Source organism: Drosophila novamexicana, unplaced genomic scaffold (genome assembly GCF_003285875.2).
Source record: "Drosophila novamexicana strain 15010-1031.04,08,12 unplaced genomic scaffold, DnovRS2.1 tig00000072-arrow-arrow-pilon, whole genome shotgun sequence".
NCBI classification, from domain to species: Eukaryota; Metazoa; Arthropoda; class Insecta; order Diptera; family Drosophilidae; genus Drosophila; species Drosophila novamexicana.
In genome coordinates this window covers 1895213-1921252 of record NW_020824771.1, presented here as the reverse complement: position 1 = coordinate 1921252, position 26040 = coordinate 1895213, and the positions used below count along the sequence as shown (strand labels likewise).

The window sequence follows — 26040 nt, the reverse complement described above, 5'->3', positions numbered from 1 at the left end:
ACAGCACAAAGCAAACTCCTTGTACATACCGAATCAGTGTGTATGTGTGTGTGTGTGTTTTAGACAAGGGCAAAGCTCAAGAGTGGCAGGAAATTTTTAAAATATTTTCCAAGTATTCAATTAAATACATAAAAAATGCACGCAAGATTTGCGGAACCCGAGCCCGCCTCACCAGACAGTGTGAACAAAATCGAAACGGAATCGCTGGAGGCGCGCATCGAGCAATTTAAACAGAATCCCAACAACATGGCCATCCTGCACGAGTTCATCGATGAGGTGGCCCAACGCGCTGAAACGGAGGCCAATAAACGTGCGCTCGAGGCGCACAAATTGCAACAGGTTGGCTAAACATTTATTTTCCGTTAAATCGAACGTTTAATGCATTGCAAACACGCACTTTCTTCTTCCACAGGGCAAGGAGAAGCGACAGAGTAAGTAGAATGCCCAATATTCTGAAAATGTTACCTCTTTTATTGCTATGGAAACTTAAAGTGTGCACGATCAAAGTCCGCCATGCACTTGCTTATGTAGAAGACCTTCGCGCATGTGTCCTTGTGGGCATTCTCTGCAATCAAATTAAATATTTGTATATTGATGTGGGGTTCAGCTAAAGATTTAGTGGAAATCAGCAGTTCAAATTTTGGTTCTCTACGATCCCAACCAGATATTAAAAAGTTAATAGGTAAAAAACATGCTTAAAATCTTTTACACTCTGAAAAATCCAGTACAAATTTAAGAATGATATTTTAGGTAACCTACTAACATGAACTTTTGTACAACCTTGTATGAGAGCAGATCTCTCAGACCCATATTATAGCCATTTTAAAGCTATATCTAGCTGGTTTTCTATCCGTTTCAATGCATTCCAATTTATGTTATAAGGCTAATTGTGAAAATTTTAAGATAAAGGTTTAAAATTTGTAATTCCTTCGTATTTTCAAAAACGAACTGACCAATTATCAATGCGAGATTCATCTGACACACGTCGAACTAATATATTGTTATAGATTTAACGGATACGATCTGATGGGAAGACAATTGTTTCTTTTATTTGGCTAGGTTCTTTTTTGTTAGGATTTTGTTTGAGGATTCTAAATAAAATTCCAAAATTTATTGCGCCTAGTTCAGACGGTGGGAAAAAACGAACTATTATTTTTCTAACTATATTTCGCATAATTTTGATTTTAATTAGATGCACAGAAAAGTATTTTGCAATCGTATTTTTATAACATAATTATTTAAAAATGATATAGCTTTTTTAGTTAATTGAATTATTGAAGATTTCGGATTATGATTATAACAGTTGATAATTAAAAATTGGATTTATTTAATTAGCTACTCTAGAGGTTTTAAATTTAAACTCTTTGTTTTTAAATCTTTAATATAATTTGTTTGCCAGATAATCATTTGTTAGCATCAGAGAAAAGTCTCTTTATCAACAACTCCTATTTTAAATAAGGTAACCGCACTGTGAAACATTTGAACCGTTGACATCTACTTTCGGAATTTATGGTGCAATTTAGTGAGTTTCTACTGTACTTACGTGCTTCCTTGCAATGGGTGAGAGCATTTTTTGCTGGCGTCTGCAGCTCAGGTGGCAGAATGATGGGTACCTGAGCAAAGGCCTTGGACACACTAAATTCACCCTTTTTGGTCAAAACTCCCGCCAGCTGTGCCACGCATTTCGTATAGCACTAAAAAAAAAAACAAATTGTATACCAGCTGCTAGACTCTATGGCCTGGTTGACCGACTCACCAGCAAATCTTGATTGGGCTCCATGTCAAAATCGCCATCGCGTATGCGATTCAGTATCTCTATTGGCACCTTAAATTTTACCATGCATCCGTTGCGCATCATGTCCAGAGATTGTATAAACTGCTGCATATTCACACCTCCGCAGAGTTCTGGCCACAGAAGCAGCAGGCCGAGCAGCAGCTGCCAGGATCTGTACCGGCGGCAATTGGGCGAGTGAACGAGCAGCGGCAATGGATCCTTGTATTTGTTAAGCCTCATGATGACACGCAATTGCGTTAAATATGTGTTGCACGGCCCGTTTTATAAGCTTGCTTTGGGGCAGGGGCGTGGCAAGTCAGAGTGACAGGTCAACAATTAAAAGTGACATTAATGAAAATTGTTATTTACTCTGTGATAGCTTCATTCTGAGTTTGCTTTTATTTCCTCAATCGCATGTGAATATGTTTTTGTTGCACTTTTCTCGTCAATCGCTCACCGAACCCTTTTATTTTATATTTTCATATGACTGCCTTGGCACTAATCTTGTTAGGTTTCGCCATACCAGATTTTAAGAACGGCAAAGTGGTTAACCGTGCCCGCGGCTTTGTGGTGCGCATCTTCGATGCCATCTGCAATTGTGCCAACAACAATGCGGCCGCTGCCACGACACGCTTCAAGCTACGCAGCAATGGTGCCAGCAGCGGAGCAGCTGGTGGCAAGCGTCAACAATCGCAGGATGAGCCCGAGACACTGGTGCTCAGCAAGAAGAAGCCATCGGCGGATGGCAAAAAGAAGTCCAAGGGCGTAACCATGGCCGACGATGTGGAGGCGGGCGTTCGACTGGTGGACTAAGCTCCAACAATCAAAAGCAAAGTAGTCCATGTTGAGTTCACGGAACATAATCAAAACAAGAAGATCAAAATGGAAGTCCACATCATTAATACAATGCTTAAATGAACAATATAGTTCTAGGCATTATAAGCATATGATTGAAAATTGAGCAATTACTGTTAAAAATACGAATAATCTAACACTCGACAACAATTTCAGTGCTGCCAAGATTAATTCCTTGTTTGATAGCTATTCAATTTACATACAACCCTCAACCTGCTGCAGTGCACTAGAACTAAATAGAACTAATCTCCCAATAATTTGATCAAATATTCATTTTCGTTGAACTACCTTCACTGCAGCAGTTGAAACTATTAATAAGACTAGCATTTTATAAAATATGTATTTGCTTTGCTCAACATGGAAAATGCACAATTTAAGTCTTCCCCTCCATTCGCAAGCTCCCTTCTAGGGCACCGAAACTGTATCCAATTCCAATCAAAAACTATAATTGTACATCTATAAACACATTACTTTATGCTTTGTTAACCTAAATGTGATCCAAAAAAAAGCAACATAAATATTAATTCGACTGCAAAAAGCACAAGCAACTTCTAGATTAAAAATTAAAAAAAAAAATAACAAAAAATTATTGAAAACAAAATTAACTTATCAAAAGTATAAAAGAAAGATCTCATCTAAAACACTTCCTCTATCAAAAGTTCACGTACAGCACAATCAATGAAAGCATTATATGATAAACAGAGCCGAATAATAATGTCAGATCTTTCCCATTCCACCTAAACTATAACTATACAATTTACACGCGTTTATATTTGTATTGAAACCCGATTATATAGATGTGTATATGAACCTATTTAGCTGTGTGTGTAGTAGTGAATGTTCTCAAAAACCAAGAGTCTAATATTATATATATATACAAGCAAATAAATGTGTACTGATTTTATATACATATATAAACTTATAAACTTAGATTAATTTAGTTATTTACACCGCAATACCGTACGACTTTCTATACGTCGCAGAGGTTTCCGCACAACACACTCTATCTATATTTTTGTGAAACCCTTTTTGGAGACTACGTAAAAAATAATCTATACCAAAAACCAAAAAAAAAAAAAAAAGATATAAGCAAAAAAGCGATTTTTATATGTAACACTAAACGCCTGTAGAAATTCTTTTTGATGTCCCAATAAAGAAAAAGGATACGTTAATTTGTTAGCTTAAGTTTATGTGTGTTGCTTAAATATATGTGTAATATATAATATTGTGCACTAAATACTGTTGTATTACACGATTTTTTGGTCGAAATTCATGTCCAAATCTTGCCCCAAGATTCGTCTCTAGACATGGTTCAAAACTTACGACCCCCATAACTCGGCCAAATCTCATCTGATTTTTACGAGGTTGGGCTTTTTGTTCATGATTTTCCTTCTAGATTAATCTGGCATGAAAATCTGAACACCGATTTTTTGGTCGAAATTCATGTCAAAATCTTGCCCCAAGATTCGTCTCTAGACATTGTTCTAAACTTCTCAGCCCCATAACTCGGCCAAATCTCATCCGATTTTTACGAGGTTGGGCTTTTTGTTCATGGGTTTCATTCTAGATTAATCTGGCATTAAAATCTGAACTCCGATTTTTTGGTCGAAATTCATGTCAAAATCTTGCCCCAAGATTCGTCTCTAGACATTGTTCTAAACTTCTCAGCCCCATAACTCGGCCAAATCTCATCCGATTTTTACGAGGTTGGGCTTTTTGTTCATGGGTTTCATTCTAGATTAATCTGGCACTAAAATCTGAACTCCGATTTTTTGGTCGAAATTCATGTCAAAATCTTGCCCCAAGATTCGTCTCTAGACATGGTTCAAAACTTACGACCCCCATAACTCGGCCAAATCTCATCTGATTTTTACGAGGTTGGGCTTTTTGTTCATGATTTTCCTTCTAGATTAATCTGGCATGAAAATCTGAACACCGATTTTTTGGTCGAAATTCATGTCAAAATCTTGCCCCAAGATTCGTCTCTAGACATTGTTCTAAACTTCTCAGCCCCATAACTCGGCCAAATCTCATCCGATTTTTACGAGGTTGGGCTTTTTGTTCATGGGTTTCATTCTAGATTAATCTGGCATTAAAATCTGAACTCCGATTTTTTGGTCGAAATTCATGTCAAAATCTTGCCCCAAGATTCGTCTCTAGACATTGTTCTAAACTTCTCAGCCCCATAACTCGGCCAAATCTCATCCGATTTTTACGAGGTTGGGCTTTTTGTTCATGGGTTTCATTCTAGATTAATCTGGCACTAAAATCTGAACTCCGATTTTTTGGTCGAAATTCATGTCAAAATCTTGCCCCAAGATTCGTCTCTAGACATGGTTCAAAACTTACGACCCCCATAACTCGGCCAAATCTCATCTGATTTTTACGAGGTTGGGCTTTTTGTTCATGATTTTCCTTCTAGATTAATCTGTCATTAAAATCTGAACACCGATTTTTTGGTCGAAGTTCATGTCAAAATCTTGCCCCAAGATTAGTCTCTAGACATGGTTCTAAACTTCTCAGTCCCATAACTCGGCCAAATCTCATCCGATTTTTACGAGGTTGGTCTTTTTGTTCATGGTTTTCCTTCTAGATTAATCTGGCATGAAAATCTGAACACCGATTTTTTGGTCGAAATTCATGTCAAAATCTTGCCCCAAGATTCGTCTCTAGACATGGTTCTAAACTTCTCAGCCCCATAACTCGGCCAAATCTCATCCGATTTTTACGAGGTTGGGATTTTTGTTCATGGGTTTCATTCTAGATTAATCTGGCATTAAAATCTGAACTCCGATTTTTTGGTCGAAATTCATGTCAAAATCTTGCCCCAAGATTCGTCTCTAGACATGGTTCTAAACTTCTCAGCCCCATAACTCGGCCAAATCTCATCCGATTTTTACGAGGTTGGGCTTTTTGTTCATGGTTTTCCTTCTAGATTAATCTGGCATTAAAATCTAAACACCGATTTTTTGGTCGAAATTCATGTCAAAATCTTGCCCCAAATTCGTCTCTAGACATGGGTCAAAACCTACCACCCCCATAACTCGGCCAAATCTCATCTGATTTTTACGAGGTTGGGCTTTTTGTTCATGATTTTCCTTCTAGATTAATCTGGCATGAAAATCTGAACACCGATTTTTTGGTCGAAATTCATGTCAAAATCTTGCCCCAAGATTCGTCTCTAGACATTGTTCTAAACTTCTCAGCCCCATAACTCGGCCAAATCTCATCCGATTTTTACGAGGTTGGGCTTTTTGTTCATGGTTTTCCTTCTAGATTAATCTGGCATGAAAAGCTGAACACCGATTTTTTGGTCGAAATTCATGTCAAAATCTTGCCCCAAGATTCGTCTCTAGACATGGTTCTAAACTTCTCAGCCCCATAACTCGGCCAAATCTCATCCGATTTTTACGAGGTTGGGATTTTTGTTCATGGTTTTCCGTCTAGATTAATGTGTAATATATAATATTGTGCACTAAATACTGTTGTATTTAGTTAACAACAAAATATCAGCAATAAATTGTGACAATGTTTCAATATGCTATTTCACTGATATAATTGGGATAGATTTATATTGTATTGTCGCTCTGATCTACATTTTTTGATATATTTTCTGATGCTTATCGAAGCACTCAATAATTTATAGCCTTAAGTTGTGCTTAGTTAATAAACTAACGTATTAATGAATAATTTTCTTGCTTTGTTCGGTCGTCTTCTTTCTCACGACATTTTCTTCTCTCATTCCGGTTTATGTGATTTATCTATTATTTGATGTATAACTGACACTGGGCTTTGATATAAGGCAATTAAATGTAGAATTAGCCAGCTATTTATATACTCTTTGGTAATTGTTAAATCGACTTCTATGGAAACCCAAACCCGACGAACCGCATCATTAACAATGCACAACACGTTCACTGAGTTTATGGGCAACAATGTCAGGTGAAGTAAATGTTGCCCAAACATTAGCTTGGGATATGGATTATCTTCAAATATGGGTAGGTCGTCAACATGCAATGGAAACTGGGTCTTACTCCAAAGCTCATAAGCATTAAAAGGGACCGGCATATAAGAGCTGCTCTCTGATAAGCCCAACTATATACCATAAATACAATAATCAAATATATGTATTAATATAAAGAGGCAGTCAGTGTCGGAGTCTTGTTTAAACGCTCTCGAGAGCTTGAGCTCTCGGTATTAAAGTATCTCGTCGGGCTCTTCTCTGCTTACTTTAAAGACGTGACTTGAAAACATCATACAAAAAATTCATTTTATAAGGATAAATCAAAAGTGTCAACGCCTCAAACAAGTTCATAAGCAAGGTGAGCCATTGCAATCCAAGCTCGGCTTGGAGAGGACAGAGAGAAATATACGAGAGAGGCAGCGAAAATCTGAGACACTACGTTCAGCTCCATCAGCTTCTCTAGAGTCGTACGAAAACACAATTACGCTTGCTGGCAACGGAAGCGGCACGCGATAAAAATTTCAATTTCATTTGCGAGAAAAATATATACTTTTTTCGCATTCAGTTTTCAAGGCAACGATGAAGTGCTTACATCTAATATTCGCATTGCTGCTCAGCTTCAGATATGAGCTGTCGCTGGCCAAAAGCTACTCTACGGAGTACATTGGTGGGTTCAGTTGCTGGAGTAGTGAACAATTTCTTTATTGATTCCTGGTTGCTTTTGTGCCACAGATCTGCTGGATCTGGACGACAATGAAGAGTTCGTGTGGGGTGCCGCAGAGAATAGGCAATACAACCGGACTAATGCTAGTAATGATAATGACAATGCCGGCATATCCAATTTCTTAGCACGTCATCGTTTAAGCAAGCGACAGGCACCAGCTGAAAGTGCTTCCCCAATACTGGTATGTAATCAACTTTATAAGCCACAACTAAGAAAATCTTATGATCATATTGCCATAAAATTAAAATGATATAATAACTAGTTTAAGATCAGACAGGTTTTACCTCACGGTTCCAAGTTCCGAACTAGTTGGTTGAAACGTTAACTCTTTGGGCTCCATGACTTTAAACCAAAAGATTATATAACTTGAGCCTGTTTTCTAAAAAAAAAAGTTGTAATTAAAAATTAGGTATAAAGGGAAAACTGTACAATAACCTGGGTGCATGAATGTGGGCAAACGAAAGGCTCCAACTACAGAGGCTTCCTTTTGGGTTCGCAGCCATAATTCCAAGCGAGTCTGTTAACACCTTAAACTTTGCAGGAAAACAAGGATTTTGGTGCCTGTCGCACGTCGCTAGGCGAAACCGGTCGCTGTCGGCACATAATTTACTGCCGCATGCCGGAGCTGAAGGATGATGTCTGGCGTTTGGTCTCCCAGTTGTGCGTTATTGAGAAAAGGTAACAGCTACACTATATAACTAAAGCTCACTTTAAACTTGATTCGTTTTTATAGTACTATTGGTATTTGCTGTACGGATCAGTCGACTGCGTCACGTTTTAGTCCACAGATTGCGAGCAGCTCCGCTGATGACGAACCGCGCATTATCAATCGTCCAGAGAGCAGGGGATGCGGCATTACCACACGGCAATTCCCTAGAATAAGTGGCGGACGTCCAGCGGAGTCCGATGAATGGCCCTGGATGGTGGCGTTGCTTCGCCAGGGCTATACCTACGTCTGGTGCGGCGGTGTGCTCATTACAGATCGTCATGTGTTAACGGCGGCCCATTGCCTGTACAAGTGTCCCAAGGAGGACATATTTGTACGACTGGGCGAGTACAATACGCATGTAAATATAGATGAAACTTTTTTCTGAAATGTTAACAAAAATTTTGTCCAATTCGAACAGCAATTGAATGAGACGCGCGCGCGCGACTTTCGCATTGGTAACATGGTGCTCCATATCGACTATAATCCAACAACATACGAAAACGATATTGCCATCATACGCATCGAGCGGCCGACACTGTTCAATACATACATATGGCCAATATGCATGCCGCCGCTAAACGAAGATTGGACAGGACGCAATGGCATTGTCATGGGCTGGGGTACACTCGATTTTAATGGTCCACACTCCAAGATACTCATGGAGGTAAGCCTGTCAACAGTCACGAGTCTGCCATTCAAAACAATATTTGTCTTTGCCGTTTTGTAGGCAAGTTTGCCGATATGGAAGCAATCGGATTGCCAAGCGGCCATTGTGGATCATATACCGGATACGGCCCTTTGCGCTGGACTGCCAGAGGGTGGCCTAGATAGCTGTCAGGGTGATAGCGGTGGTCCGTTGCTCGTGCAGTTGCCAAATCAGCGCTGGGTCACCATTGGTATTGTCTCCTGGGGCTTGCGCTGTGGCGAACCGAAGCATCCAGGCATCTACACGCGCGTTGATCGCTATCTGGAGTGGGTCATAGCCAATGCGGATATATAAGATGAGCATATATTAAAATTTACAATCAATTTACTTGGCATTAGCTTAACAAATGCTTTGCTCTAAATACATATACCTATGTAAATACTAAAAATTGGTTAACATTAGCCATATCTAAGTGGTATATGTGAACTCAGTGTGTGTCCCCTAGGCCCAACCCAAAGCTTAGCCTAAACTTAGTGGCTAAGACTATGTGCTGTGAGGTTTTGCAGTCGCTGTGGCTGCGCTTGGTATCTTCATACGCGCCGTCTCAGATGTACTGTCAGGTTCGCTTTGCAATGCCGTCAACTTTGCGTCTCCAAAGGCAATCCTATAGACATCCTCGTATTCGCTGGCAAAGTGCACTTCCAAGCCATCGGTTATGAAGCTGGGTAGCTCCTCAAAGTCCTTTTTATTGTCAGCTGGCAAAATAAGGCAGGTGACGCCGCTGCGACGAGCCTATAAAATAAATTATTGAAATTGATTTTGCCTAAAATTGGTTTCGAACGGACTTACCGCAATGGTCTTCTCCTTAATTCCGCCCACTGTCAAAACCTTGCCCTTTAAGGAGACCTCACCCGTCATTGCTACATCCGGACGCACTGGCTTCCCGGTGGCCAGCGAAATTAAGGCCGTGATTATGGTAACACCAGCGCTGGGTCCATCTTTTGGCGTAGATCCTTCAGGCACGTGCAGGTGAATGTGTCTGTCAAGTCCAATAGATGAGTTATTAGATGATGAGATGAGATATTAATTAAACAAATATAATGATTGTTAATGATTGTTACTTACTCCTGCTCCAGGAACTTGTTCTTTGAGTCATGCGTATACAAAAAGTTTCGCGCCACGGTCAAAGCAATTTGTGCAGATTCCTTCATCACATCGCCCAAATTACCAGTCAAATGTAAAACTCCGGCGTTAGTTTCAGGTTTCTCAGCTCGTATGTGACGCCTGGAGGTTTCAATGTATAAGGACGAACCACCCATTGCTGTCCAGGCCAAGCCCATTACAACACCAGCTGGGGTTACGTTGTACATGCGATCGGAACTGAAGACTTGCTTGCCCAAAAACGTTGTTAAATTATCGGCATTCACAGGAAACTCTTCGCCCTCCTTCTTGACCAGGCGGAAGGCAACCTTGCGTATGACTTTCTCGATCTGCTTCTGCAAATTACGCACACCAGATTCACGGCAATAGCTGCGTATCAGCATGTTAAGCGCATCTTCCGTAATGTTGATCTGCTTTTCCGTTAGACCACAGTCATTCATAGCCTGTGGTATCAGGTATTGTCGCGCAATTGCCACCTTCTCTTCAGCAACGTATCCGGACATTTCGATGAGTTCCATGCGATCGCGCAGAGGTTCGGGTATGGTATCTATCACATTCGCTGTGCAAATAAATAACACACGCGACAGATCCACGGGCACATCCAAATAATGGTCAAGAAAATTGGAATTTTGTTCGGGATCTAACAGCTCCAACAGGGCAGAGCTAGGATCACCCTGATAACCTCTGTGGTTTGAGTGAAAAATAAATGTATATTAGCCACATCTAATCGATTATATAAATCCTTTGTTTACTCACTTGCCAATCTTGTCAACCTCATCGATAAGCACCAATGGATTTTCCGTTTTGGTCTTTTTCAGGCACTGTATAAGTTTACCAGGCATGGCGCCCACATAGGTGCGACGATGACCCTTAATCTCTGCCACATCCGTCATGCCACCGACGCTGAAGCGGAAGTACTCGCGATTTAAGGCGCGTGCTATAGACTTTGCTATGCTCGTTTTGCCAACGCCTGGCGGCCCGTGGAAGCATAAAATTTTGCCTTGCGTAGTACCCTTGAGAGAGCTGACAGCAATGAACTCCAAGATACGTTTCTTAATGTCTTCCATGCCATAGTGATCGTTGTTTAAAATTTCGGTGGCTTTTTCAAGGCATAAATTCTCGGGACTAATGACGCCCCAAGGCAATGAGGTGAGCCAGTCCAAATAGTTTCGTGTAACACTAGAATGAAGACAGCAAATTAGTGAGCTATGTATTGATATGTAAAAGCTGGCGACTCACTTAAATTCCGAGCTGTGACTTTCCAAGAAATTTAACTTGGTCAGCTCTTCGTCAATAACAGTTTTGATGCTTTCCGGCACAGTTTTGTCTTTGAGTTTTTCGCGATATTTTTCGCCAATGGCATCCTTATCGTCTTTCTCAATACCCAGCTCCTTTTTAATGACCTTCAGCTGCTCCTGGAGTATGTATTTTCGGTGCTGCTGCTTAACCTTCTCTTCCACTTCGCGACCAATCTTTTGCTGCAGCCGTGATAGCTCCAATTCCTTTTTGAGCAACGCCAGTGCGAGCAGAAGACGTTGTGGTATCTATAGGAAACAAATTGGGATGGGCTTAGTGAAAGGCACAGAACATATATCAAATGCTTACATCTGTTTCTTCCAGAATTTTCTGCAGTTCGGCTGGTTCGCCAGCGGACAATGAGGCGCCCAAGTCACATAAGTATATAGGATTATCAACCACTCGCTGATTCTGATGCAGCATTTGCTGTAAGCTTTCTCTATAATAACAAAAATCGGCATTCCTATTAGGTAAATGAACTAGTAGTATGCTGATCATGCAAAATGCTTGAAAAGCAAAATTTATATAAGTTAGCTCGATTCAAGTCGTATTAAAAATACCAAAACTATTTACCATACAAAGTATTACATAATACGGCTAAAGAAATGTCTAGAAGCGGCATTCGATTTAGTGCGAAATGTTGAAATATGGCTATATTATAAAACTTCGCTGATCTGAAGATTGGCTCTTACCTGTATAAAGGATTCATGGTGATAATATCGCGCAAAGTCTTGATAATCTCCTGTGTCAGAGCTTTGACCTCTTCGGTTTGCTTGTACGCCGGCTGCTTAACATTCTCCACTTCCACAATGAGAACGGGCGGCGCAGTAGGCGGAGCGGCTGTAGACGTTTCCGTGCTCTTACCAGCACTATCAGCTGTTGGTGGTTTTGCAAGATCTTCCAGTGGCTTGGTCGGTTTAGGTGGTTCCGTTGATTCCACACGTCCACTGGGCAGCGGTGGCTCCAGCGTTTGGCGCTGCGCAAGCTCCCCAGCACTGGCTGCATCGTTTATTTTGTGTGCTTGTCGCCGTGGGGTGCGTCCGCGGGACTTGCGTGCACTTCGACTGGCTGATTTTGCTGTTGCATCAGCCGCACCAGTCGATTGATCTTCAGCTGGGATGCGTAATTTTATATTAAATAGTGGATAATGCAAAGTAGTCATTTTCACTGGGAGTTGAGAGACGACGCGATTGTCACAATATTTGGGTAGTGTTTATATCTGGCATTTACCTGGCTTAGTAGGTGGCTGCACATCATCCACAACTTGGCCGGTTATTTTAATGCGTCGATGCGCGACAACCACCATGCGCAGCTTATCGCCCAAATCTTGTAGCTCCTGGATTTGAGCAAATGTGCCCACAGAATAGACATCGTCCAGCTTGTGTATGATCTCCTCTTCTCCGTCGGATTTCTTAAGGAACACGCCTACATACGGCTGATTTAGCTTCACCTTGCGACGCAACAGATCCATTATTATTGGATTCGAGATCTATGCAAAAGAAACAAGCGCGTTAATAAATAATAATCGATTTCGAGTTCAATCAACCAACCTCGACGATCTTCATGAAACGCGGAAATAGAGGATTTCGTCGCATCGCCAACATCGGCACGTGCGGCCACACATCCGGAACGGCAACGGTCGCCGGCAGCTGTTGCGAGTCACGGTGATCAGCCAAAAGTTCGGGCTCGCCCATTAGGTCATCTTCGTTATCGCCCCGTTTTCGGCTAAAGAAGCGCTGTGGCTGCATCCCAGACACAGCTCCCTTGTATCGCAGCAATCGCACCTCGTTGAAGTATTCCACCATGCAATTTTGGGTATGACGATTGCGTGTGCAGGCAACTGCCGTGGATAAGCCGCGCAGCATTGAGCGAACACGTATGACACGTGTGAACATTTTGCAATTGATTCTGTGCACAAACGAATGCCAATTAATAAAAAAAAACAAGTGCCGGAGCAGCAAAGAATTAAAGTGTAAAATGATTATGTGATAGCGCTGATGAAATGACAGCACCGCGCGACAAATTAGCTGCAAAACAATCGATATTTGATATCGATATATATTTTAACATTTAGCTTGGTTAATAATCTGGTTCATGCGCTCCAAAACTAGAGGCTACTCTAGATTTAAATAAATTTAAATTACTTGTGTCATTTTCAGTTTTCGCACTTTCTTAACATAATGAATAATCAATAATTTATCATTGTTCGCTTTATTCGGCACCTACTCTTGCTCGGTAATTGTATTGGTTCGACATATGAGCCCGATTTTACACATCCTTTGGACTTCAGCCTTATTTCGAAATCTTTTTTTTAAATTTGAATGAAACAACTTAACTTTCTATTTAAATTTACCCGTTCTACTTAAAATATTTCATGCAGAAGATGAGGAGCTTTGGGTTAAATTTAATGTATACCCGAAATTGTCATCTACCAGATATGATAAGATAAGCCGTTGGATTGGGGCTCATGGTGGCTGGTTTCTTCGGAACATTTGTTATTGAACTTGGTTTAGTTCAAATTAACAACGTAGTAAATCTTTTCTTTGTTCTATTCATCGGTATTTTGTAATATTTACACATCACTACCACATATCGAACTGTCGACTTGTCGCTTGCAACACATCCTTAGCTAAATCGAAAGTAAATAGAAAAATACTTGCAACTTTGCGTGTTTTGTGGGCAATATGGTATCACGTTTCGATCAACAAAAGACCAAACACCAGCTCTTCCATGTGTCACTTAGCCTGGCCACAATACTGATATGCATGACCTACATGCAGTACCGTCGGAATTGGGCACATCTGGGCAGCTTTTGGGATTCACTGATTGTACCAATTGTGTTCATTGGCGAACTGCTCAAAGTAATACTAGCCCGCTTCTTTGGACGCATTGAGGATGGCGTGCTGACGGTCAAGCAGCGCCAGAAAAAGGCGTCATATTTCACGCCACGCGAATTGCTCGGTGGTCTAACGTTGCAATTTTTGTGCACCCTGCTCTACGCCTTCATCTGCATCATTCTGGGTGCACCAGTGTTGGCTAACTACGAGCAGACGTTTGTGCTGTCGCTGCTGATGACACTCTTAACGGTTTCCCCTACAGTTTTCCTACTCGGCGGCGGTGGCGCTTTACAGGTGTGTTTCTGTGAGAAGCCAGACTTTATAACCAAATGCGAGGATACGGCGTTGCATCTGTTCAAGTACAATGCGCTCGGCGGTATCCTGGGCGCTTGGGCTGGCAGCGTAGTGGCCCCGCTGGACTGGGGACGTGACTGGCAGGCTTATCCCATACCAAATGTGATTGGCGCCCTGCTGGGCAGCGCTCTGGGCAATATTTATGCTTGCACGCATGTCTTGTATGCGTGCGGCCGCGTTTACATGAGCAAGAAACGTGCTTGAATCCAATAATGTAATCAATATATCCTGCCACCAAGAAATTTACGTTGCGCTGCCATCACATCCACATCTATTGAAGCAAACCGCATCGTTGTCTAGTCAACAGCTTATGATTTACATACATATACCAAAAAAGCAATTAACAATACTTTAATGTTACATGAGTAAGCAATCTATTAGCATGTACAATTAATTCATTTTTAAATCAATCAACTAATAAACTAACAATTAACACATCTTCGTCTATAGACATTTTCTTATGTGTCCTGATTCCAACAATAACTTTATAAATAATTGAACAAGTGTAAAAGACAAGGAGAAGGGACTAAGTCGATCGACTCCGGGATCTCCGAGACTTAAGTTCAGTTCTCGTATACCATTGCAAAATTAAATTAGTTTATGTCTTAAACAATGTGTGTGCTTCATCCAGTGCTTGCAGGTATCTTATATGTATTATAACATGTCGATTAACAATCAATTTATTAGCTATGTAGATCTGTATAATCACATGCAAAAGACACAATATTTGGAACGTTATTCAGCTTACCTAGGCTCTGACTGATAGCACAAATGTCTCATCCTCGAGCAGACAGCGCTGAGCCACATAGTGTTCGTTCGGCTCCCAGAAGTCGGCCATGTCATCATCGGCCAATGGCTCGCTGGCAGCTTCATTGCCAGCAGCATCTTCTGGCAATTGGAATTCGCGCTTGTTATGTGACTCGCTTGTGGACTGTCGACGCCAAAGCAAAGCTTCACCAACGGCTGGACAGCTGCCGGTTTCGTAGAGATTATACAGCTTTATGAAATGCAGACCGCTGGCCACACGCTGCACATCGTCTCGTTGAACTAGCGCACTCCAGTTGAGCGCTATGGTGGCATGTGGCTCATAGCTAGCAATGCTGGCATTGAACTCCTCCGTACTTATGTTTGTGTTGAAGTAAACGGTTTCCTCGTTGGCCAGAAAGCTGTGCGGTTCCTGTAGTTGAGGCGCATGTTGCTCCAATTGCTGCGCATGCTGTGCTGGCATAATATCTATGCGTGACAAGCGTGTTTGAAACAGGGTTTGGAGTGTCGGCATATCTTGTAGTTCATCCATCTCTTTTCCCTGCAGTCGACACTGAAAGCTGAAACATTTGACCGATTTGAGGCAATGGGCACCAGCTTGGCCAGCGCACAATTCCATGTTGTTCATAACTGCAGGAAATTTAAACGAATAGCATTATTTCGAAATTTGTAGCCTCTTGGTTTCAAGTTGACTTACTATATAAATTTCGTGGCTTCAACGAATACTCCCTGGAGTACAAGGACAAAGAATTAATATACACTTCCGTTGAATGTGCCGCATGCACATTTCTTAGGCTAACATCTAGACCCAGTTCGCGGGTCACGGCATTACTGATCACACAAGTGGCTTCCGCCTGCAGGCAACTCTGCACCTGCACTTGCCAAATATGTCGAACCAGGCGATATTTTATGTGTGCATTCGCAGCAGCTGGGAGTGCATAGTAAAAGAGAAGGCGTAGGGTAAAGGCGCCAGCGGTATGCGGTGCCTGCAGCCACATGGATATTGTGTGTCCCTGTTGTGCATCCAGTGCAGCCTGCCCAGGGCGCTGCAGCAATCGGAAAACGTGCTGACGTCGTATTTCCTTATCCTTGACCAGCTTTTCATTCGAGAGGTTTCGCAGTGCTGTAAAAAAGCAGCATGAAAAGGTTTAGTACGCTCACATGGTTAACTTAAAGATCATTCACTTACAGCTCAGTATAGTTAGTGGCATTTCAGTATTCTGTTGGTCGAGTAGGGTCAGCCAACGCGGATTATCGCAGCCCAAGTATATTTCCTCGATTGGCGATATACCCAAATTACGCAGCGTTATCGAAACGGGAACAATTTCACCAGCCAGCAACTCGCTGGGAACTGGACTAAAGCTGACGCTCAGGGAAGGCACCTGCGGCACTAGCTTAATGCTCAGCCTGTTGTCCAGCAGGGTCTGGGAGGATTGTTTGGCCATCGAAGGCTTAATGCGTTGTGTCTCAAACTGCAAAAGACCCATCAAACTGGCTGTTGGTTCCGCCTTGGCAGCGACGCGACAGACCACGCCCAGTATGGATAATCGACCGGTAAGCTTGGGTGTTAGCTTGAAGTGCAGTAGTTGATTTGCCTGTTCCGCCAGCTCTAAGGCTGACAGACAGCTGGTTTTGATGGCCGCACTTACAGCCGCTTTGCTGGCACTGTCCGACGATTGCTCGTATACGCAGAGATTGGAGAGTACCTCCTCATTGTCCAGCGTGAGCCGCCAGAGCAGATCAATGTCTGACAACGTAATAGGACAGCGAACACTGTTGGACAACGTCACGGCCAACTCAATGGGCTCTCCCTGCACGGCCAGCGGACATTCCGTGGCCGGCTGTTGCTTCGTGTATAAATAACGCGAAGGCTTAAATACAAACGGCTTATTGGATGCGGCTGTGATGACCAGCATTTCCTCAATCTTGTGCCAAATTGATTCGTCAGCGGTCAAATTCGAGTTTATATCTATGTTGCTGGCTGGCACTTGTGGCGGCTGCAAGCTGGGCGGCTGCACAAGTGTCAGCACGCGTACCGATGACTGGACAACTTGAGGCAAAGCGTGTGGCAAGAGACCAAGCTCCGGACTGCGCTTGAGTAACTCCTGGAATATATTAAACAGAGTAAATTAACGAATAAGCAATGGAGGAAAAATAATTACATTTTGCGTTTGTATGTACTCCTTTAGAAAGCTACTCTGCTGCTGGGCACTCTGCAGGCTGCCTGGACGCAACAGATGGGCAAAAGAGCGACTCGCCTCCTCCAGCTGCTTCAGCATATACGCCTGCTTAGCCACCGTGTATTGAATGTGATCCTCGGCTAGACTCCACTGGCGCTGCTGAAATACCTGATAGGCCTGACGATAGCAGCGATAGGCGTGCTTTCGTTGCCCCGCCCGAGAATACCGATTGCCGGCGAGCACAATGTGAAATGCATACTTGCGATGCATGGGCGGCTGTGTAACCAGAAAACAATATGCTGCCTGCTCGAGCAGCAGCGCAGAACGCAGATCCGATTCCTCGCTGGTCATGCGTATCAGCTGCTTGGCCACCTCACCGTACTGGCGCGCCGTCTTTAAGCATTCCATGCTCAGCAGCGTGGCACGTGTGGCAAATTGCTGAAGCCTGTGATAAATGAAAAGAAGTAGATTTTGTTGAAGTAACTTGTAAGTTAGATTACTTACTTGCACACAGTCAAATAGCATACGATGGCATCCTCCATGTAGTCGTAAGTCTTGCGATGCGCTGTTCCCAGCATAAAGGCTGACAGTGCAGCCATTTCTAAAGCACCCGCATAGTATTGCCAGGCGGAGTCCGCATTAAAGTCCCGCTTGGCCTGGTGATACGACTGAAAGGCCAGATTATAGTGTCCAAACATAAAGTATAGATCGCCCAGTTTGCGCGTTTGCAGCTCCGCGGATTCATTCGTATAGCTGTGAATTGTGTAAAGGCAGTTTTTAGTTTAATATGTGCATCCTCCTAACATCACGCTAGCCGATTCTTTCTAGTCATTGTACATTAATTGCGACTTACATGACAGCATTTTGATTGTTGGCACCAGCCCCGGGCTTGCTGGTGACGAACCAACGTTTTGTGGCACTTAGCAGCGATTTGCTGACACCCTTTTTATTTGTGACTCCTTCGCTGAGTGTGACCACCAGATGCTCAACGTAGGGTATCAAAGCACGCACCGCATAATCCTGCACAAAGTGACGCAAATTATCAACATCGCGTGCAGCCAGGCAGCCGCCATGCGGTGCATCCGCATCCATCTCGTTGGCCCAGACATTCGGATTGATTGTCTGCGAGTAGATGCTTTCGCTGCTGATGCTGAACTTGGAGTTGATGGCCTCGGTGGCGCTCTCTTGCATGGGACTCAGCGGATGCAGCATGGTGAGATCGTTTTCCTGTGCTACCTGGCTATCCATTAACTGAGACATTTGCATTGCCGGCATGCTTATCACCGAGACAGCTTCTTGTGGTGATTTGGGCGCACTGAGTTCACTGGATGTTGTCTGATCGGCCTTCGGCTGCCGTTTAATATAGTGCGTCCATAAGTCCTGTATATCGCTGGTGCTGTTTCCCTCGTTGGAGTTGATCGAAACTAGGAAGCACTTATTGTCACCAAAAGTAGACTTCAGGAGCTCAAAGCCTTGCTGCGCTTTGGAGAGATCCCCCTGGCTAGCTTCGTGCAGCACCACGTAGCTGTTAAGCACCTCCGTGGGCTGGAACCATTTGGGCAGCTTCTGTGGCGTTATGTTTTGCATTTGCTGTACGCGCTGCGTCAGTTTATGGGCTGTATCAACAATCTGTGTGTCGGCGCTGGACAACACAAGCAGGCAGCTTAACAAATGACGTGTAAACTCGTGCTCCGCCGGAAACTGTACAGTCAAGAAGGTTTCACGCCATTGCTCAAACCAAGGCTCCGCTGTGGGCACCTCCAGATCGATGCCAGCTGCAAAATATATGTGTTAGCGTGACTAAAGCGCACATTTCGAATAAATTTCAAGTCATAATACCAATTGTGGCGATCCTTGTTTTTTCATTGTGCGCATTCGTCACCGACTCGTTGAGCATTTTCCGCGCCAGCACGGTTTGTGGTGGACGCCAGTCCACGTCACAGAAATTGAGACGCAGGCCACGCACAGAGACAGTCGTTCCGGATACATCCCGAAAGTGCGCTGTGGGTCAGCCAAATGGAAAATGTATATTTAATATAAAGATCACTAAAAGTTTCATTTCGTCCAATTCAGTAGCTATGCTAGAGTTGGGATTGGCAAACCCAGCACTGGCACTCTCCTAGGTTAAGGATCCATTAATAAATTGTCTTTCGTCCTTTAAGTTACTTCTGTTGCTGCAAGTTTCCTCCTCCATGCTTCCTGTATACCCCGTTAGTTTTCTTCACTCACCGTCATTGGGCAGCTTGGCAAACGGCTGCAGCAGCTCCACGAAGGACAAGTTGTTGCGATGACATATCTCATCGGCCAAGTTGCTGCTCAGCACGCCAATCAATGGTGAAAATATGTTCTTAATTATATCACGTGCATTATAGTTTTGGCCTGTCAGATGTATCATATTTTATATTTTGGTTTATATTAACACAAAAACAAACACCTCCCAAATCGGCCAATCACTCGCGGTGTGACCAAAATTAGTTTAGCGAGTTTGAAATTTGGCTATATACTACAGCTGGTCACACTGATATTTAAAGTTCAATATAGCCACACAAACGGCACTTTGAGTAAATGGTTAATAAAAGTAGCATAATAACGTTCTTATATTGTTTGTTAGTGAATTGTAACCAGGTTTGGGTTGTCTGTATCTTTACGTCTTAATGAAAACATTTAGAACTGACAAGCTGGCCTAACATCTGTAGCATTGCTTGCATCCGCCTCAATTCAGAATGCTTTCCTTATCACTCATTTATGATTGTCTACATTTTTGCAGTAATATTCTTAACATCATATATTTATTAATGGTCATCAAGGTGTATAATGGAATTACAGTCCCTTTTTTAATGTACGTAAATAAAAGCTGTTAGTATTTTCAACGTTGCCAGACATACACTGTGTCGTATCGTGCAGACTGAACGTGTATTGACAGCTGGAATTGGCGGGAAAGGCTTCTATCAGCTGCTGTCATTGGCTGTCTACTGAGTTTAATTGCTGCATTTTTTGCAACACACCGCAAAATAAATTTGAAAACATTGAGAAATTCTAAAATTTATTGATGAGAAAATACGTGCCGACTCAGAACAAACTTTCTTTAGCGCTCGTTGATTTTGAGTAAACATTTTGAATTCGTTCAACAGCGCACGACACAAAACGAACAAAAAAGCGCGCCGCTCAGCGTCATCTTTGTCTAGAGAAGTCTTTGGCCCCCGCGCGTACAGTCAGCATGGCTAAGGTGCACATTACCAACGTTGTGGTGCTGGACAATCCTAGCAGCTTTTTCAATCCGTTTCAGTTCGAATTGACATTCGAATGCATTGAGGAGCTGAAAGAGGATCTCGAATGGAAAATGATCTACGTGGGCTCCGCGGAGTCTGAGGAGTATGACCAAGTGCTGGACACTATATACGTTGGCCCGGTGCCCGAGGGCCGTCACATATTCGTCTTCCAAGCCGATCCGCCAGATGTTAGCAAAATTCCAGAACCAGATGCGGTCGGCGTCACAATTGTTCTACTGACCTGTTCGTATCGCGGCCAGGAATTTGTGCGTGTTGGTTACTATGTGAACAACGACTATGCCGATCAAGAGATGCGCGAAAATCCGCCGCCCAAGCCGCTCTTCGACAAGCTGACACGTAACATCCTGGCCAGCAAGCCGCGCGTCACACGCTTCAAAATCAACTGGGACGATGGCCATAGCAGTAGCAATGGCAACGGCCATGAGAACGGACACGATGGCCACATGATGCACGACGATGGGCCGACAACATCGTCGGCGTCCGCTCACCATGAGGCGGCCATGGATGACAACAGCCTGGCCATGCCCATGGAGAATGGCGTCAAGGCGCTCAACGAGAACTCCAATTCACTTGCCATGGAATGTTGAAGCCGCGCCAGCGACAGCAGTTTAACTGTAACAATCACTTACACACACACACATACATACACATACACACTACACTCACAAATACGCAGTGGCAAAGACTTGTAAGCCCCCCGCCCAAACACAAGCTTCGGTCCCATTAATTAAGTAATGTAATTTAAACCTCATCGCTGTTAATTAAATAAATCCTTAAGAAACACCACTCTCGACTCGATTGGATGTTCTTTTGTGGGTTAACTAAATCGAAGAATTAATTATAAATTAAATATGTCATAATTTGCATAAATTGTTTGTTTTGGATTTTTGCAAACGATGTTGTCATACATTGCGATACGTGTTTTCGATTGGTACAGGCACAATATTAATCGATAACAATAATAAATCGATTGTATTAGTCATTATTTGAAAGCTCTGAAATTAATCGACCAATCAAATAAACGTCCGTTAAAGATCACAAATTAAATTCCGTTTTATACCCTTTTATTGGGTATTCTAATTTTGTTTCATTTCGTATGTGAACTGCATAGGAGACATCTGGCTATAAACAATAAATTTTATGTATATTACAAATTATATGTTATATATATATAGACAGTCTTGATCAACATTATGTGTCCATGTCCCTGAGTCCTTCTGTATTTCTATGAAAACTAATCGCTCTAGTAAAGTGAAAATCTTTTTGGTTTATCAAGTTACCTTTATCAAACTCAGCAATTACAATCTCACTATTCTCGTCAAATACCTCAAATCGTAAGCCTTAGTAATAAAAGGGTGTTTAATCGGCGGCGTGCCAAAGATAGCCGAATGTTCACGTTTGGGATTACAAATAGTTATTGAGAACTGCCGAGGTGTACATTGCACAATAAAAAATGTAAATTAGTTGTTCGTATTTGTGTTTAAACTCAACAGAGAAATTTAAAATTCTAAAAATTAAAAACTATTCTATTTGTTGTACTATTGACCAATCTTTGGAATTCCACAAAAATTCGAAAAAAAAAATTTATATGCAAATATTGGTTTTCCAAATTTGGCAAATATGTCATTTGTAAAAAAGTGGCAAAATAGTGTCAATTGCAGTCAGAATCCTTCAATATTCAGCAAGAACGGAGAGACTCTCAGGTGTATAATGTGAATACAGGTGTATAACAAGTCCCTAAAACATATCTCTTCCGCCCAGCTGTAAGTACGTGGGCCATAACTTGGATGACCCCAATCATCACAAGGTCTGCAAGGAATTAAATGAAAAGCAGCCGAAAAGCCGTATTAAGCTCAATTGCAAGGGAAATAAATCCAAAACACGCTCCGATGTGGAACCCGATTCGGTGGGTGCGGCCATAGGTCTTACCTGTTCCCGTGCGCCGTTAGCGCGACGCTGCAATTGCCTCGAGGAGGAGCTGCACGCTTCCACAATTGCCCAGGACTATGCCACATATCTAAAGGCGTTCGCTTTGATTTACGTGCTGCCCGAGGAGGAGTGGCGCACCGATAACATTGAAAAATTGCTCATCGAGGGCGAAGAACTATTCCAAACCAGCTCCGAGGACACCGCCGATGGGCCGCAGCACAAGTCCTCCGTCTACACCTGCATCGAGCAGCACATCACGCGCAGCTTCAAACTAGAGGGCCATGACTTCACGCTCGAACTAAGGCCGCCCTATCTGGGCAACGAGGACGAGGCAGTGGATCTGCGGCCAACGCACATTATGAAGAATCTTAAACAGGTGCTGCACAGCTTCTTTCAGAATGCCCATTACTGCCTCCTGCTGCACAAGGCCGGCTATCTGTTGATCTGGCGCCGGCGCCAATTGTACTTTGTGATGGACGTCAAGGGTCGACGACCCGATGACTTGGTCAGCGTTCGACCTGGTGTGACCATGTTGGTTTGTCTGCAGACCCTGGACAATGTGGTCCATCTGATAAGCAATCTAAGTGGCGACAATCCAAACGGCGAGTTTAGCATACGTGAGTTGGCCGTAGTGCGACTGGTTACCCCCGATGGCCGGACATTTCTACGGGATACCAATCAGCGCGATCTTGAGTATAATGTCATCAGCAATGATTATGCCTATCTCAAGAGCAATCTGCATCTCTCGCTGAATCCGGAGGCAGCGGTGCGCAATTACTGCAGCATTATAGTAGGCGTGGCTGGCATTTTGGCATCCCATATCGATCATCCCGCCTCCTGGAATACGAACATGTTTGATCGCCTCATCTGTTACGGGGTCGAGCTCTGCCGCAGTTGCTGGGGCGCAAATGTGAAGGATCGTTTGCCCATTAGCTTGGACAAATTTCCCACACAGCTGCGCCTTGGACAGTTTGTTGCGGAGATAAAGCTCATGCCGGAAGTCGCCACTGGCCAATGGCGTTGTGACCTCACATATCAGGTGGGCGCTTATTCTGTACAAATTGTGTATGGTAGAACTAAGCTATAGAGCTTGCGGTTTGTCGTCCTCCCTTTAATCTTATTGTTTTCCAAGTTACTCGCTGAATTTTTTTTAACAAATATTTGCACCCTATTTCTTCTACTTTTAAAGCATTTTTGCCCCCAATTGATATTTTAAGGCTTGGAACCCACCGAAACCCGAACCGAACTAAATTATTGTTCAAAATCAGTTTAGTAAAATAAAATAGTTTTCAAACTAGAGTCAGCTCCAAGGCTTAAATAACTTAGATCCCAACCAATAGATTCATCTAACTATATTTAAAAGATGCCAATTTCGGGTAGAGATCAAATGTAGCCCACGATTTCTGTATGAAAATATGTACAATAGGCATTATTTTCATTAGAATGGGCAAATATTAACTAAAATGGAATTTTCTTACTCACATTTTGGAAACATTAGATAAATCCAGGTTGCGTTTATGGATGCAGGAGAGCAGGTTCGCAGGCTTATATTTGGGAATTTGCAGCCATGCTTATATTACTGAGTTCCTTATAATTGGTATTTGATCTCACTAGAATAGTTAATTATATTCTAAGAATTTAATTAATAATTCCTTTTTTCTCTCCAATATACATATTTTTTTCACACTTAGGGCAACGATTTTGAATATGAGATCCGGCATATCCTGAGGGACTTTGGCAACGCTTTGTTCCAGATCAACAATCAAATGTATGCTCTGTGGTGCAAGGACAACTTTTACTATTTGCTCGATCCCTATCGGCATATAGTGGTCAGTCAGAAGGCGAGCAAAGATGGTACCAAATCCGACAAATGTGCCACGGTGCGCATGTTTCGGGATTTGACTACCATGCTCAATGTGTTCCATCAACTGCTTAAGGAGTCCAATCGGCATTCTATCTTCTATATTCACGTGCTGCGCATCAAGAATATAGAAAAGTGCCCCCAAGGTTTTGCCCTAAAGCCAACGCCGGAAGATGCCTACTGTGTGGTAAAGCCGCTCAACGAGCCCATCGATTTCCCCCAGCAGCTGGGTAACTGCGATAAGCTTCTGGTTGAGATTAGCGACTATGAGCCGGATGTGATAAGTAGGACCGAAGACACAATGGTCTTTACGATCGATACTCCACCTTCTGAGGAGGATGAGGAGAGTGAGGAGGAGGAGGCCTTGCAACAGGTGGAGATGGAGATTATAATGCCTGCCAAGCAGGACACCAAATGTAAGCCTCCTAGTGCGAAACTTAGTACTAAACGGCAACCGGTAAGTTGAAGCTCTCAAAGATCAGTCGAGATAATGTTGTGCTCTAAAAAACGTTCCTTACAGTCACCAGGAAAAAAACAAGTAACATTAACTAAGGGTAAACCAGGAAGTGTGTCCACTAAAGTAGAGCCAGTTCCCATGGCTCAGCTTATCGGCCCTTCGCGAAATAAACGAATGTCCGTTCCTGCGATGGAATCCAAGCCAATAGAAATTGCGCCTGTGTCCAAAAAGGAAACGGAAATCAAAGCACCGGCTAGAAAGGAAAGCATCGAAGTGCTGCAGAATGGAGAAAAGCCTCTGGCGGAAAGGAAAGCGCCGGCTAAAGGCACCAAAGTGCCGCAGCTTGTGAAAACGCCTCTGACGGAGTGCAAGTTTTCCGAGCTTGAAGCCAAACTGTGTGCCAGGTATCGCCCCATCAATATTAGACAGTTCCGGCTTGATAATTGCTGTCGTTGCCAATGCTCAAGGTATACTTCCAATCAGAGAAAAACTGGTGATGCTTCGGCGAGCTGTCCGCCCGTTAAAGTGACACAGAATAAACATCATTTGGAGGGAGGTGCTAAGACTGCATCGATATCCTATCCCGTCTACACGAAATATCCACATAATCTGGCCGTCGCTGGCTCCGAAAGCGGCACCGTGGAGAGCCTGAACCGCCTGCTGGACTCCGCATTCAAAGTAACCAATCGGGTGCTCACCATAACCCCTTGGGGCAATTATGTGGTCTTTAAGCAGCCGAGACAGACTCGAGCTGCGCCAACTTCCGTAAGGTTTTATGTATTCGATGGTTGCACCTGCAACATTGATCGCTTTAGACATTTGGATCTGAGCAACGGCACCGCCGGCCTGTTGCCCTTCCAGACGCAATTTGAGGTGGTCTGCTTTATGATTGACTCGCGGGAAACGAAAGCTTTAAGAATTCTGCGCTCACGAATGGATCAGTGCTCGCCGCAGTTCGATCAGTTTCTGGGTCGTGGAACATAGATGCAAATAAAATCTGTTTTTAATTATTTTTTTTTTTCTTCTTTTAACATTTTGAAACTTCAAAATTTGTTCTAAAGAGATCCAGTAAATACGATCTATTTAATTTAAATGTGAATCAATCTGGGGTACGTTCATAGGATTTATAACGCTTACTCAAAAAGGGGAAGCCTCTAAGTAAGCCACATATAAATCTATTCAAGGTCCATCAGTAAATATCTTAAATGATTACTTTTTTCGGTTTTTGTTTTAATTAA

The 26040-nt window shown here is 42.9% G+C and overlaps 8 protein-coding genes across 14 annotated transcripts; 5 read left to right on the top strand and 3 right to left on the bottom strand.

Annotated features, from left to right (window-relative positions):
* The first annotated feature begins 30 nt into the window (after positions 1 to 30).
* On the top strand, positions 31 to 3700 carry LOC115771503. 3 transcript variants are annotated; one of them, XM_030717231.1, is made up of 3 exons: positions 31 to 339; positions 413 to 431; positions 2301 to 3700. In XM_030717231.1, exons 1-3 carry the CDS (start codon positions 136 to 138, stop codon positions 2585 to 2587), a joined length of 510 nt encoding a protein of 169 aa, XP_030573091.1. In that variant the 5' UTR covers positions 31 to 135; the 3' UTR covers positions 2588 to 3700. The 3 variants fall into 3 exon arrangements, 2 of the variants coding, with proteins under 2 accessions (XP_030573091.1, XP_030573090.1); XM_030717230.1 differs by having other exon boundaries at positions 2286 to 3700; XR_004018953.1 differs by lacking the exons at positions 31 to 339; positions 413 to 431 and adding an exon at positions 2025 to 2190 and having other exon boundaries at positions 2286 to 2367.
* On the bottom strand, positions 351 to 2159 carry LOC115771504 (general odorant-binding protein lush). The gene is made up of 4 exons (XM_030717233.1): positions 2144 to 2159; positions 1757 to 2067; positions 1544 to 1694; positions 351 to 565 (listed from the first exon to the last, which is right to left on the bottom strand). The coding sequence occupies exons 2-4, from the start codon at positions 2012 to 2014 to the stop codon at positions 477 to 479; spliced, it is 498 nt and encodes a 165-aa protein (XP_030573093.1). The 5' UTR covers positions 2015 to 2067; positions 2144 to 2159; the 3' UTR covers positions 351 to 476.
* A 3166-nt stretch (positions 3701 to 6866) lies between the features above and the next one.
* On the top strand, positions 6867 to 9044 carry LOC115771398 (venom protease). 2 transcript variants are annotated; one of them, XM_030717088.1, is made up of 7 exons: positions 6867 to 6951; positions 7159 to 7260; positions 7326 to 7498; positions 7859 to 7995; positions 8051 to 8384; positions 8445 to 8690; positions 8754 to 9044. In XM_030717088.1, exons 2-7 carry the CDS (start codon positions 7173 to 7175, stop codon positions 9024 to 9026), a joined length of 1251 nt encoding a protein of 416 aa, XP_030572948.1. In that variant the 5' UTR covers positions 6867 to 6951; positions 7159 to 7172; the 3' UTR covers positions 9027 to 9044. The 2 variants fall into 2 exon arrangements, with proteins under 2 accessions (XP_030572948.1, XP_030572947.1); XM_030717087.1 differs by lacking the exon at positions 6867 to 6951 and having other exon boundaries at positions 7057 to 7260.
* Positions 9045 to 9059: 15 nt separating this feature from the next.
* On the bottom strand, positions 9060 to 13127 carry LOC115771397 (lon protease homolog, mitochondrial). 4 transcript variants are annotated; one of them, XM_030717082.1, is made up of 9 exons: positions 12680 to 13127; positions 12360 to 12618; positions 11822 to 12296; positions 11439 to 11592; positions 11073 to 11377; positions 10590 to 11012; positions 9798 to 10517; positions 9522 to 9711; positions 9060 to 9464 (listed from the first exon to the last, which is right to left on the bottom strand). In XM_030717082.1, the coding sequence occupies exons 1-9, from the start codon at positions 13022 to 13024 to the stop codon at positions 9216 to 9218; spliced, it is 3120 nt and encodes a 1039-aa protein (XP_030572942.1). In that variant the 5' UTR covers positions 13025 to 13127; the 3' UTR covers positions 9060 to 9215. The 4 variants fall into 4 exon arrangements, with proteins under 4 accessions (XP_030572942.1, XP_030572943.1, XP_030572945.1 ...); XM_030717083.1 differs by having other exon boundaries at positions 11439 to 11568; XM_030717085.1 differs by having other exon boundaries at positions 9061 to 9464; positions 11822 to 12242; positions 12680 to 13126.
* A 604-nt stretch (positions 13128 to 13731) lies between these two features.
* On the top strand, positions 13732 to 14773 carry LOC115771389 (uncharacterized protein C1450.15). Its single transcript, XM_030717074.1, has one exon. The coding sequence runs from the start codon at positions 13814 to 13816 to the stop codon at positions 14522 to 14524; it is 711 nt and encodes a 236-aa protein (XP_030572934.1). The 5' UTR covers positions 13732 to 13813; the 3' UTR covers positions 14525 to 14773.
* Positions 14774 to 14865: 92 nt separating this feature from the next.
* LOC115771388 (trafficking protein particle complex subunit 8) lies at positions 14866 to 19913 on the bottom strand. The gene is made up of 8 exons (XM_030717073.1): positions 19495 to 19913; positions 19105 to 19266; positions 18119 to 19040; positions 17770 to 18018; positions 17248 to 17710; positions 16275 to 17190; positions 15783 to 16208; positions 14866 to 15715 (listed from the first exon to the last, which is right to left on the bottom strand). The coding sequence occupies exons 1-8, from the start codon at positions 19658 to 19660 to the stop codon at positions 15069 to 15071; spliced, it is 3951 nt and encodes a 1316-aa protein (XP_030572933.1). The 5' UTR covers positions 19661 to 19913; the 3' UTR covers positions 14866 to 15068.
* Positions 19914 to 20079: 166 nt separating this feature from the next.
* Positions 20080 to 21341, top strand: LOC115771390 (histone chaperone asf1). The gene has a single exon (XM_030717075.1). The coding sequence runs from the start codon at positions 20483 to 20485 to the stop codon at positions 21140 to 21142; it is 660 nt and encodes a 219-aa protein (XP_030572935.1). The 5' UTR covers positions 20080 to 20482; the 3' UTR covers positions 21143 to 21341.
* Positions 21342 to 21866: 525 nt separating this feature from the next.
* Positions 21867 to 26015, top strand: LOC115771580. The gene is made up of 4 exons (XM_030717337.1): positions 21867 to 22258; positions 22317 to 23523; positions 24176 to 24802; positions 24866 to 26015. Exons 1-4 carry the CDS (start codon positions 22176 to 22178, stop codon positions 25784 to 25786), a joined length of 2838 nt encoding a protein of 945 aa, XP_030573197.1. The 5' UTR covers positions 21867 to 22175; the 3' UTR covers positions 25787 to 26015.
* The last annotated feature ends 25 nt before the right edge of the window (positions 26016 to 26040 follow it).

Bases quoted from the DNA above. Each gene is read 5' to 3' on its own strand.
- LOC115771390 (XM_030717075.1), top strand. From the start codon at position 20,483: ATGGCTAAGGTGCACATTACCAACGTTGTGGTGCTGGACAATCCTAGC.
- LOC115771580 (XM_030717337.1), top strand. From the start codon at position 22,176: ATGTCATTTGTAAAAAAGTGGCAAAATAGTGTCAATTGCAGTCAGAAT. The intron at 22,259-22,316 runs GTGTATAATGTG...TCTTCCGCCCAG, and splicing joins AAGAACGGAGAGACTCTCAG to CTGTAAGTACGTGGGCCATA. The intron at 23,524-24,175 runs GTGGGCGCTTAT...TTTCACACTTAG, and splicing joins GTTGTGACCTCACATATCAG to GGCAACGATTTTGAATATGA.
- LOC115771504 (XM_030717233.1), bottom strand. From the start codon at position 2,014: ATGAGGCTTAACAAATACAAGGATCCATTGCCGCTGCTCGTTCACTCG. The intron at 1,695-1,756 runs GTGAGTCGGTCA...TTTTTTTTTTAG, and splicing joins AGCCCAATCAAGATTTGCTG to TGCTATACGAAATGCGTGGC. The intron at 566-1,543 runs GTAAGTACAGTA...ATTTGATTGCAG, and splicing joins CACCCATTGCAAGGAAGCAC to AGAATGCCCACAAGGACACA.
- LOC115771398 (XM_030717088.1), top strand. From the start codon at position 7,173: ATGAAGTGCTTACATCTAATATTCGCATTGCTGCTCAGCTTCAGATAT. The intron at 8,385-8,444 runs GTAAATATAGAT...CAATTCGAACAG, and splicing joins TGGGCGAGTACAATACGCAT to CAATTGAATGAGACGCGCGC. The intron at 8,691-8,753 runs GTAAGCCTGTCA...GCCGTTTTGTAG, and splicing joins ACTCCAAGATACTCATGGAG to GCAAGTTTGCCGATATGGAA.
- LOC115771389 (XM_030717074.1), top strand. From the start codon at position 13,814: ATGGTATCACGTTTCGATCAACAAAAGACCAAACACCAGCTCTTCCAT.
- LOC115771503 (XM_030717230.1), top strand. From the start codon at position 136: ATGCACGCAAGATTTGCGGAACCCGAGCCCGCCTCACCAGACAGTGTG.
- LOC115771397 (XM_030717082.1), bottom strand. From the start codon at position 13,024: ATGTTCACACGTGTCATACGTGTTCGCTCAATGCTGCGCGGCTTATCC. The intron at 11,013-11,072 runs GTGAGTCGCCAG...TCTTCATTCTAG, and splicing joins AGTCACAGCTCGGAATTTAA to TGTTACACGAAACTATTTGG. The intron at 9,712-9,797 runs GTAAGTAACAAT...TGGACTTGACAG, and splicing joins AACAAGTTCCTGGAGCAGGA to ACACATTCACCTGCACGTGC.
- LOC115771388 (XM_030717073.1), bottom strand. From the start codon at position 19,660: ATGATACATCTGACAGGCCAAAACTATAATGCACGTGATATAATTAAG. The intron at 19,041-19,104 runs GTATTATGACTT...TATATTTTGCAG, and splicing joins AACAAGGATCGCCACAATTG to CTGGCATCGATCTGGAGGTG. The intron at 18,019-18,118 runs GTAAGTCGCAAT...CACAATTCACAG, and splicing joins AACAATCAAAATGCTGTCAT to CTATACGAATGAATCCGCGG.